The following is a 12,517-nucleotide window of genomic DNA, read 5'->3' as shown; positions in this document are numbered from 1 at the left end:
GTTGTTCATATCATCCCGATGGCCAGACACTGTCACGTAATGTCAGGACGCCCCCCCCCCCCCCCAAGAATCCAAAAATACACGACCCTTGGCCCCTCAAAAAACTTAACCTCAAATTGTGCCGGAGGCCATCCTCAACGAATGACACACTGGCCTATAGGCTATTCTAATTTATTTTTTTTATCTAGTGGAACTCATCAACTCCACCGAATACATTCACAAATCCGAGAGAGATTAATAACTTGTGTGTCCGCAAATGTTTCAGCCCCTCAAATCCCACAAAAAATTGCTCTTTCTCTCTCTTGTGGAGCCGCTGGCTCTTAAACCACGGTTGCGCGCCCGTGGGCAGCCGTGCAGGGTGCCCATCAGGACGATCTGTTGGTCAGGAAAGTTCAGGACATATTGATGACCAAATACCCCAGAACCGCAGCGACCGTCACGATGACAAAGAATACAAGCACGGCGCAGATGGATGCAAAGCCGGTATCCCTGTTGCCTCCTCCTCCGTCTTCTTCTTTGGGCTCCTCTTCGCAGATGGAGATGACACCCACAGAGGAATTTCCTACACTCATGTTGGACTTGAGCTCCGCGCCTGCCTCCTGCTTCGCCTCCACTGCCCACGGCGCCACCTGCACCTTCATCTCCATCTCCTCCATCATCTGGCTCATCTGGGAGATCTCGGACTGCAGGTCCCTGAGGTCGGCGGTGTCGATGTTGCTGTCCGCCTCGTACTTCATGTTCTGCACGCTCATGGCCCGGGCCGCCACGGTGGTGGTGCTGCCGGTCATCCCCGTCTGGATGAGGTGTCTCGTCGGCACCTTGAGGGGGAAATCCTGCCCTATCTCCAGGGACCTTTTCATGTCCACCTCCAGGAGCTCCATGCTGCTTGAGAACAGCACCCATAGGCGCTCGTACTCGGCCCGGTCATCTTTGCTGATGGTCTTGTCTTTGAGCAGAGAGGTCAATTTAGTCCTGTTGGCCACGGCCAGCTCCTGGGCCTTTTTGCGGGTCCTCTTCAGCTCCTCTCGCAGGTTCTGCGAGTCCGAGGTGCTTCCCAGGGCGATGACCAAATGCCTGTAGCAAGCGGTCACTTTGTTCAAAGCGTCCAGCATTGTTTTGCACTCATCTTTCCCCATGACTGTTCAATCAAAGGATCTGTCTCCACGCCGAAAATATGAAATAATAAAGAAAAGATGCTTCAAGGGAAATGGCGAGCTGTGACGGCGCTTCAGCCACTGTCCTTAGTTTAGTTTCCACAGGAGCACACCCCCAGCTCTGTAAATCCCCTCAACGCACTAGTCAGAGCAAATTCCTCTCTATCCATGCTCCTTCCTGTCTGCAAGCAGGCACCGAGAGCGGCTTAGAAATTAATGCGTTCGTAAATGGCTTTAGGTCTACCTTTGCGCTTCCCCACTCGAGATCAAACAGCGCCGGAGCACCTCTCCCGGGAGTCTTTTTATTTTTATGAGACTGGGATCCAGAATCAACCACAGGTGTCACAACATCCGCCTAACTGCTCTTTGTGGAGAGAACACGGTGCCTTGTTTTTCGTCAGCGGCTTAAAATAATTCCGTTCATGTTCAAAGATGATGCGCAGCCGGGAAAATGGAGATTTTCACTGAGAGTTATAAAGAGAAAAGGGCTTCAAAGCATCCGTAACAGGGAGCCAAACGAGCGATTGTGCTTTTGTTTGTTTACCTGTACGGAGGGGAGCTGTCCACTTCTGCACCCAATAGACGATGTTTAAATACCAGTAAGCGCCTTCTGCGGTCACATGTGCGCACCAAACAGAGCCATGCAGGCAGGGGAACAACGCAGCTGCGCTCCCATTGGTTTGGTCACATAGGCATCTGGTTGAAATGAATCCTGTCATTGGCTGCTCTGTCCCTTTTGTGGGCAGGGCTGTCATATCTGTCAGCTGGGGGACGTCAAATCACAGATACCCTAACCTATCTGCGATTTGTCATCAAGATGATGCTTTTTTTTTTTTTCACATTTCTGACTGACGAAGATTGTCAGAATGCATTCAAAAATAGAAGCCTACTGTAAGAGTGTGTACACACTTTATTTGGTGTCATCCATCAGTTGATCCACTCTATACCTGGTTTGTAAGTATTTGTTAAATTTCCAGTGACGCAGAAAATACAAAATTGTCAGGTGTGTGCATAAGTGATATCCCACATCCTCATTTCTTCTCTACTTGTTTAGAAGAGTTGCATGCCTTGCAGCCAGTTGGACACACACACACCTGCGTGCACACAGTTCATAATGCCAGTTGCTGCACACAGTATTCATCAGATAATGTGTTGTTTACCTATTTGGCTCCTGCTGTGTTGAGAGGCAGATAAGGCTGCAAGGTGATTGCTTGGTTTGCTCTTTTTGCATTATTGAAGCAGATGGGGCCTAATGATCCGCTGACTGCAGCGTAAAGCTAATGGACTGAAGCACAGAGGATGCCAGGCGAACCGAGGAAGAGGCTCATTGTTTGCTTTACATAAGACGGCATCTGCTGTGGAATGGGGATTTATTTCTTCTGTTCCATTTATTCCTATAGTGTGAAAAACAAATCTTAATTTTTGCTGATATCAGTTTCATGTCACGCATATGATCTTGTCATACAACCCCATGTGTTGTAAAATGATAAATAAATCTACCTTGTAGCTTATTTAATGCATTAAAATTTCTCAATAAGATTGCCTCTGCTGGTAGCCATGCCAGTAATGTCTCACTAATAACAAATATCTTCAGGTGTTTTGTTAAGATCTTGGCAAATGGATCTTCTTTCCTTTGAATATGTTTCCATGACAACGTCTCACCTCTTGGCAAGCACTCTTCAGTCATTCAGTATTCAATTGCTGGCAATGCAGTAAATTGTCAACAGTCATTCTCATTGTCTCTCGGGTTGTATTTAGAAGGACAGTTTAGCTGTTGTCAAAAGAGAGATTCACGAACAGCAGTTGGATTCATTGTAAGAAGAACATGATCGATTAGATGCGGTTCGAGGGCCTTTTGAGAGCTATATTTTTTTTCTTTTTACAGTTTCAAAATTATATGATTTGAATTTCAGGGATCTAAAACTTATTCTTTGCAAAGGTACATTGAAGTATCCAAGAATGGCACTATTTCAGCTCACAAAATTTCAAGTTATTTCAATCTTGAATTCGCAGATACGAATCCAAACATGACCCCGTTAACTACAAATGTGGGAATATCTATTTAGTCTCTTCTTTATCACCTTTACATTGACACCAAAGAGTCAGAATCGCAGATTTACATTGTGAAAGTGGCGTTGGTGTCTGTCTGTCTTTCTGTCTGTCTGCGTACCTATAATAAGATTGCTGATAAGCTGGTCTGTTAGATTGAAGTGTTAGGATGAGTCAGACATGCTGTGGTCTGATTGCTCTCAGAGTGAATGGAAAACTCAATATGATTTCCCTTTCAGAGGCTCTCTGTGGTTTGCTGTTACACAGGCGAGTAACAAGATAAGAAGGAGCTCCAGATGTATTTACACTGAAGGATGCATCACACTAACTTGTGAAAAGACAAATAAATCCTGAAAAATAAAAATAAGCCACATATTTTCACCTGATGGAGATCTGTCTTAGAAGAAGAAAGTGAGCTTTTTTGAGTTTTTGTTCTGTAGGCCTATATCATTGGTCTTGGTCTGGTTGGTCAGGTTTTAACTTGATGTATATTAGCAGGGTAATGATCAAAACTCACAATAGCTAACCCAAAGATCACATTTTATGTGACAAAAATGGAAATCAATTTAAGAAGACACATATTTAGATTATGATAGACTATTCAAAAAACACATACATAAGTACTGTGAAATTGAATGAAGGCTATGGTCACAGGTTGAGCATGAACCATAAGTGAGGAGAAAATCCACTTTTTTTCATCGAACCTTTGAATGTGCAAGGTATTTGCAAGACACTGACAACATGACGTATTTAATTGCAAACAAAAAGCAGAAAATAGTGAATGATAGTGTAATGGCCTATAGATCTGGATCAACTGGTTTGCATACAACTATTTTGGAAAGTTTTAATGGTACATAATTCAGGTTAATCAGTCATGAGAGCAGCATACAGATTGAGTATTGTAGTATACAGATCGTTGTCTCAGAGGACAAACTCCATTAATATGGCAGTATTTGTGATTGCTGTTTGACATTAGTCTGCTGCATAGACCCATCTTTCCCACAACTGTGATATTTGAAAATAAGGCCAAATTTGTTTGTGTTCATATCAGGCACCAAACACTTTATTTATGTGTCCCATTTTAAAGTGGGGTGTGAGGAAGTGTGTTTTTGTTTACATACGGAGTCCCAGCTCACTGACCAGCTCTGGCCATTAACCTTCAACCCCACAGACGCAAAATGTGTCAAAATACTTTTTTCATGAGAATATATCCTAGATTACGGTGGATATTCTATTACATATGGTGCCACTGACAGCATAAGACTATATATATTGGGGGGAGGGTTTAAAACAATTTATGCTATAAAATGATCTACCAATGCTGTAATCCAGATTATCAGGATCTTAAAGGTCCTAGGATTAGCAGTATAATGCCCACTAATGTATCTTTTAATGGAGGCTTTCAACTCTGTCTCCTGCTTTTTCATCTTATGGAATCAATGGTTAATAGTTTAGGTAGAAAATGGAGGCTGCTGGCACTTACTTTGTGTGAGATAATTTTTGAATAAGCTTGTCAGCCTTCTCGATTATCCCAGTAAAAAGCTCCTCGAATATTAAAGTATACTTTCTAGATACAGCCCACGCTAAGTTTTGGCTGGTGCAGTCACCGTAATGTGCTGCTTTGACTAAATGTCTGAACACAGTAATTTACACTTTTCAGTTCTTCAAGCCATCATCCCATTGTTTCCTATCAGTTTTTGTACAGCATGAAAATCATCTTGCAGAGACTCGACACTTCACTGTGAGTTCGTCACATTGAACATCATACAGGTTCACTTCCAGGCAACAGTGATGTAACTTTGACAAAAATAAATCCAAGCTTGATGTTCACTGATGGATAACCCAGGTGTAAAGTCATCTATGGCTGCCTAGAAAGTAGGAAGAAGCATCTTGTGTGAAATAAAGAACTTGGGAAATGGACAGAAATATTATAAATATAATTGCTAGTTTTTTACCCATTGCACAGCTCTCAAAGACAAAATCCAGTTCTGCTGCCAGTGCTTTGGAGCAGGGCAGTGACAGGACATATCTTTAGGTGTGGCACTAAACTATGGGGGGGGGGGGGGGCAAAGACACAGTAGTAACCTCTAAACACTGAGCCACAAAGTATAATCTCCAATAATCCTCTAAAACACAACTCGTTTGACTTCTCCAAGTTTGACATTTTACTTCGAAATGCCCGCATCACAGATTAAGTGCAGAACAGGTTTAGCACTATGTGTAGCCCTAATCTTACGTGATCAGGAAAAGCTTACTTGATGTCTTGTTACTAGTGTAGGAAAATATCCCTTAAAAGCCAATGCTTGCCTGGGTGGGTCTTGTTTTAAGTGGTTTGGGACAGCCGAGTTAGCAGAGAGGCAGACGGATGAGGGAGCCCACAAATGCAGGCTGTTTGTGGAAGCATGAGGACAATTCACTCAGTTAGAAACAGAGACAGGACACCGAGGGGAGAGGGAGAGAGAGAGAGGGGGCGAGTGAGAACCAGAGAAAGATGAAGTCTGTCTTTGTTGAATTATTGATGGACCTCATCCGCTATGTGGTCTCTTACACGGCGCAGCATGCAGCAGCGGGTTAAACCGTGAGTCATGCCTCAACTCCACAAAGGTTCAGACTTAGGAGGATCTCCACTCAACTGTGACTTACACACACACACACTCTCACACACACAATAATGCCCCTCTGTCAACTCCCTATGAAAAGTAAAGCTAAGCTGACCTTAAAAGCCCTCATATAAACTTTGTATTGATCTTGGCAAATGTGATGCAGCATTTAGGAAGCGTGTGTGTGTGCGTGCGTGCGTGCGTGCGTGCGTGTGTGAGGACAGAGCTGACTAAACTTATGATAAAAACCCACCCTTTTGAAAACTACAGCTTACACTCTGTTAGTTAGTTTAGATTATCTTAGCTAAAAACGAAACAGGGGGAAGATGTAGCCTGGTTCTGTCTGATTGTAACAACATTTACCTACCAGCAGCTATAATGCTCAATATTTAGCACATCCAGACAAAAACCACAGTGTACAAGTGAAGATTTGCTGTTTTACGGAGGATCATCTGTCTGAGTAGGGTTATTTGGCTAGCCTCTGTTTGGCGTTTAATACGTTGGTAAGGTTGTTCAAGGTTATGGTTAGGGTGGGTTTAGGGTTAGGGTAAGCTACTCCTGAGGCAGAGTAGGGGGCAGGACTTGACGCAAAGCTGGTATCAGTCAAGTGAGAGTTTCTGGTGGAAAGAAAAATAATGTGTCAGTATTTATTGGCTTTGAGCAGTTGACAGTCAACCGGCAGATTGAAATACAGTAGTCAGGCATATAACTCCCCATAAAAAGGCAAATTGTCATTTTTACTCTTCAGTTTTTGTACAGATTAAATTAATGAGCTGGTAGGAATATTGTGTTACCATTTGACGGAGCCAGGCTAGCTCCTTGTTTTCGGTCTATGTGCTAAGCTAATCTACATGAGAGTGGGATCAATCTTCTCATCTAGCTCGAAATGAATAAGTGTATTTGCCCAAATGTCGAACTTTTGCTTTAAATTTTGTTCTCTTTTAGTCTCAGAGGTGGTACGGACTGGCCACTGAGTAGCGTTCTTTTCTAAAAAGTGAGTCTAGATTTCCTTGGCCAGGAGTTGTAATGAATGGGCTGGCACTAAAGCATGAACGTCATTACTTAAGTAGAGTGGAGTGACTCTGTAGTCTACACTTTCCATGCTAAACAGAGATGACCCAAAAGAATCCATGGCACCTGCTGGGTCAAGGCTTAGCTCTAATCCTATCACATCAAGGCATACTCTGGAGAGGTTTGGCAAGAGTGCCAGAGATATGTTTGGGTAATAATGTCTACCACCTGTGTATGTGTGTGTGTGTGCGTGTGTCAACAAGGTACTTCTTTGTCCTTTGGCTCCTCTCACCGAAGCCTCAGTGTAATCCATTGTAACAATCCCTTTCTACAGAAAATAGAATGGTACAGTAAAAGGAGGAAACAATGAGTGGATTAAAAAGATGTCCCTCACCAGGCTCTCAAAAGGCATTCAAGTCCACCACAATACACTGTAGGAGCTTTAGTTAACTAGAGAGGTACATTGGTGACCTTTACCCATCTTGAGCTGTTAACTTTTACTCATTTGTGAGCTCATTGTAGTCCAGTCAAGCATTTTGTAACTGTTTTTGCATACTGCAACCAAACATACAAGGACAGCTGATGGCCTGGAGGACAAAAGGTCTTGGCCAGAGCCAGAGCTTTTCTTAGCAGCAGCCACCACGGAGGCCCTCAAACTCATGTATCATTTGCTGAATTGATTCAGTGACTGAGCTGGCAACCCTGACATATCTGCAATGAATTAATACTTGTTGTTGCTAATGTAATGCTAGCTACTGACAGTCTTTTTGAACAACAAACAACAACAAGCAAGGATCATCACGTTTATTTGATTCAAAACTGTCAGCCAATTACATACATACGTAACGCCCGTGCCTGTGTGTGCTGTCTATAACTCCGTATCATAGTGTAAATGAATGTACTCTTCTTTGTGTACATGTTAACAACAAGGCTAAAACAATACATTAGTAGTAGCTGTATAGCTAAATAATATTTTTTTTTAATCACTGTCTCTATTTGGTGGTGGCTGAAGATATATATAAAGACAAAGTTTAGGTCAGCAAAACTGAGAAATAATATAACTTTCAGAGCTCAAGTAATGAGTTAACAACTTCACGTTTTTCTGCAGCAATGGAAGTAAATAAAGCCTTAAAAGTTGATGCAAAAACAAATTTCTACAGGTGTCCCAATTTGTAAATAAGTTGAAACAGCCTGTGTTAATACACCGTACAAGCTTTATTTGTACTATATTATATATATTTTATACACAATATTAATTTAGGAAGACAGACCAGTTGGTCAGCAGTTGGTTTGACTGGATTTGAACTACTTAATAAACTACTACTAGAAAAACTAGAAAAATGGGGGTGTAAACTTTTGATTGGTAGAGTATATCGGTAGTGTGTATATATATATATATATATATATATTTATATATAGGCAACTCAAAGTTAACTATATCTTGCCAATGGTAAATTAATAATATGTCTTTTTTTACAACAACTTTACCGTATGTCTGATTTAGTTATAATGATTAAGATAATGCTTTAAACTAATAGGCTTAAAATTAATTAAACAACTAATCACAACAAATGTGAATGTTTGTATTTCATACCAGGCCCATCATCATACCATGCTCAAGTTGACACACCTTTGTGCCCTATGACTGGTAATACAGTGGGTGAATTTCCTTTTTGTTTCCTGTTTTTTGACAATGAAATTGTGTGTACAAAAGTTGCTAAACATTTTCCAATTAATTTTACCCCACAGCTCCACTGATGAATGCAAACCGACGTCTTCTGGGAACTCCACCTCCACCGCTTAACCCTGCTCAGGGGCCATCAAAACTGTCTGACCAAGTTAGGACTGACTTGGTTTGCAGGGGTCAGTGATTTTTAATGTATTGCTGGTTGAATCTTTTGACTCTTGTTTTTGCACTCAGTGTTCTCTTCATGGCCACTGGCTAATTACATTTATTGTGTACAGTAGGGATTTGTGTTTTATTAAAGTTCTTTTGCACTTTACATAGGTAGTTTTTCATACCAAATTATTATCTTGATATGCTTGTCTAGATAATGCTGTAAATAATGTAATATAAAATAAATATAAAATCAAACTAGAATGTTTGTAGAATATTTCATCTTTTTGGGACAAACACAGGTAACACTATTTTAAAATTTCCATGGCTAAGCATTCAGACAAAAAAAAGTCAGTTTTACTTTGAGTGTTTCAGTGAGTGTATTTAATTAGCAATCAATGAACTGCAACCCATCATGTTGCTAAAGGTACAAATAAAATTGATAAAGGTTATGATTGTATACGGTAACTCCATGAATACTTCATTGTCTATATACTGTGAAGCAGGGCCCCCAGATATACAGGGCTGGTCCTGGTCTTGGCCCTTGTCTGTTTTACTCTTGCAGAAAATCCCCTCTAAAAGGCTTGGTTGGATTTGTGTTGGATTTGTGTGGTTCGAGGTTAACGTAGATGCAGTAGAGATAAGCGTGTGCAAGGCTTTAGTTCAATGCATCACGGCCCGCTCGGGTCAGTGTTGTGTTTCATGCCATTGTAGACACCTGTGTGACAGTCTGCTGTTTCCTAGTCATGTTGGTCTATCTCAAGGACAGTTTGCATGCATACATTTTATTTCTTACTATTTTTTTTACAGCATAGACAGATGGTGTAGTGTAAGTGAATAAGCAGAATTAGTCCTTAAAAGCCACTGGGTCATGTGATGTTTGAACACAATGCCAGTGGCGATGGCATACATACAGATTTATAAATACTACACAATGCATTGACTATATTTATGGTTTCACCTAAAGTGTCACCATACCTACTGCAGTTTAGGAATCATCAAATATTATGTGTGATATCTATTCAACAGATTTGTGTGTTCTAATTTAATGGGCCCTTTTTAACATTAGCTGAATTCAGTTCTAATATTCCATATAATACTGTAAATATTTCCATGTAGCATCCTATGATTGCATTTACTCATCACACATTGCACCCAACTGCAACTACACCCATTTCTCTTTTCCCCTCTACCCTCTCTCGCTCTCATTTCTGACCACAGATAAATTGTTGCTAGGTCGTGGTGTTTAATTCAAAAACCCCAAGGAAATTTCTCTTGAGGTGCATTTCTCTTTAAGCATTCATGAAGACTTTTCTGCTTGCTGTCTTTTTCTTTTCAACAAGACATTTTCCTCAAGTCAACAGGCCTCCACACTCTGACATCATCATAGCTCAGGCCTGCTACTTAAGACTGCTACGTCTTATAATACAACTGGTCCTTTCAAAGGGTAAGATGTGCAATCATTGCAAGTGTGAGCAGTTTCACTGCCGCTTTGATGAAAAGATCCATGACACTAAATATAAAGCTAGCCAGCAGCTGGTTAGCTTTGCTTAGCAGAAAGGCTGGAAACAGCAAGCCTGGCTCTGTCCAAAGGTAAGAAAATGTGCGTACCAGCACGTTAAAGCCCAAGAAATAGTCTCACACATAACCCACCATTTAGCTTTCCCTCTTTTCAGAAAAGTTTCATAACTTTATCTTAACAGTATCTTACCTTCTTCTATTGCTCTTAAACAGTACACGTGTATATTATACCATCTTAATTAAGTACAAATAAACAACAATTTGAGTATTTCTGTGTCTTAATTAATTAGCTATGAGTAAACGGACAATACAACAAATGTAGATAAGATCACATGCATCATATCAAAATGAAGTAGTTTGAGAAGTTGTTAATATCTGAGTTTATGCTGACACATCCTTTAAACACCCATAATATCTCAATATGTTATTCTGGGAGACAGCCAACAAGTGAGATGGCTCAGCTGTGGCTTTGTTCCCCGGCCAAATGAAAATAAGGGAGTCTCCACTGATAGATAGATTTCTGTGCTAATGATGCTAACACTGGTCTGGATTTGTGGTATCCTGTCATAAACTCTTCTTTTCACTCATCTTTTGGTTGTGTGTTTTATTTCTCTCTCTCTCTCTCTCTCTCTCTCTCTCTCTCTCCCTCATTCGCCAAATGTATTTTTAGCTCTCCTCCTCTCATCCCCTCTATTGTAAGGAAAGCTCCACATTTTATTTTCCCCTTTTATTCCTACAAACACACACACACACACACACACACACACACACACACACATATACAGACACACACAAACACTGACAAGGGGACCAGCTACAGTCACATTGCACACTTGCTTCAAACCACTCTGCTCTCCACTCCACTTTGCTTCACTTCATTTCACTCCGAAAGCCTGCATGTCAACAAAGGGTGGGGGGGGGACTGCACCAAAATAATAATGCACAGTGGAACCCAAGGCCCCCGGCGGGAGATTTTATTTTTTACACGAGCACTTAGCATTCATTATTTAATCGGATACAAGACTTCTGATTACATCAAGAGTTAAAATCATACCCCTGCTTGTCTCAGTTGCTATTCACAGTCTTTTAAGGCCAATTCTCATACATCCAAGTGGGAGATGTTTTGGGGGGGATGTATTTTGGATTGGGGAGGGGGGGCACTTTAGGAGGATGCAGCAGACAGTTTACATGCAACCACTGTGGCTGCTCTTTTGGCAGTCAGTCAGATGCTTATCAAGCCATAATGGAGAGAGAGAGAGAGAGAGAGAGAGAGAGAGAGAGAGAGAGAGAGAGAGAGAGGCAGTGCTGGAAATGGAAAGGACTCCAGTCCCCTGATTCAGCCTTTAAGCTGCTTTAGAGGATTGCTGGGTATTTTTTCTCTCCCTTGCTCTAAAACAGACAGCTGATATCGGCTCTGAACCAGAACAGGAGAGGGCAGAAGCCCTGAGCTTTCATTGCGCAGCTGCAGACACAGGGCACGGAAGGGCCAGGCTGCTTTGTCTTGGCTTTATAATCTACTCTTGGGAGAGACGTGATAGCAGACGTTGCTACCAGGAAGGTCTTACTGCTCTCTTCTGGGGACGTGCTGCTACAAGTGGGCGTCTGTCCCCAGCTGACCACAAGAAACCTCAAGTTAAGCTAAATATTACAGACCATTTTACCTGTTATGACATCACTGATTGGACCAGAAGAGTAACATGCATGAACGTTTCAGCCTCATAGAGAGGAGGACTGCGTCTGTTGTTCTCCTTTGCTAAAGTGACCATAACCTTGAACCAAAATCCATGCATGACTAATAGCAAAGAAGATTCAGTGAGTTAGGGCTTTTGGGAGAGACTGGGATCAGATCAGGCTAGCCAGAGCACTGTAAATATTCATCCATTTTCTATAAGTAATTACCTTTTTATACCTCCTGACAAAGCTGGCTCACCGGTGCAGTTCAAGTGCAGGTTGTTTTGTAAAGTATTCATGCAACCTTAGCAGTGATAGAAAGTAATGTCAATGGGTTTACGCAATTCAAGTTTTGGGAGTTTGATCATTGTTGTTTACCATATGAGTGACAGTCAAAGCTAACTGGAATGGTGAGAGAAATTACATCCAGAAACCTTTCATGCAAAACTGTTTGCAGAAATGTAAAATGCATTTTAAAAGAAAACACTGGTGTGGTCCCTCAATGCAATACGTTGAGATTTATAATTCAACTATTAAGTAATTTGAGGAAATAAGTTATCAATATATCATTTAAAAACTGTAGACCTGTTCTTATTAGACTACATAACATAACATACATCCATGCATACATTAGACACGGATAGGCCTACATATAGGCCTGTAGACCAACCTTA

The 12,517-nt window shown here is 41.3% G+C and overlaps 1 protein-coding gene across 1 annotated transcript; it reads right to left on the bottom strand.

The window, feature by feature from the left end:
* Positions 1–183: 183 nt before the first annotated feature.
* Positions 184–1,267, bottom strand: si:ch73-167i17.6 (regulator of G-protein signaling 9-binding protein). The gene has a single exon (XM_046054813.1). It carries the CDS (start codon positions 1,134–1,136, stop codon positions 393–395), a length of 744 nt encoding a protein of 247 aa, XP_045910769.1. The 5' UTR covers positions 1,137–1,267; the 3' UTR covers positions 184–392.
* Between the last annotated feature and the right edge of the window lie 11,250 nt (positions 1,268–12,517).

Source organism: Micropterus dolomieu, linkage group LG07 (genome assembly GCF_021292245.1).
Source record: "Micropterus dolomieu isolate WLL.071019.BEF.003 ecotype Adirondacks linkage group LG07, ASM2129224v1, whole genome shotgun sequence".
Taxonomy (NCBI): domain Eukaryota; kingdom Metazoa; phylum Chordata; class Actinopteri; order Centrarchiformes; family Centrarchidae; genus Micropterus; species Micropterus dolomieu.
Note: the sequence above shows the minus strand (reverse complement) of the source record. Positions and strands in the feature narration are given on the sequence as shown.

Excerpts from the sequence above, each read along its gene's own strand:
- si:ch73-167i17.6 (XM_046054813.1), bottom strand. The coding sequence starts at position 1,136 with ATGGGGAAAGATGAGTGCAAAACAATGCTGGACGCTTTGAACAAAGTG.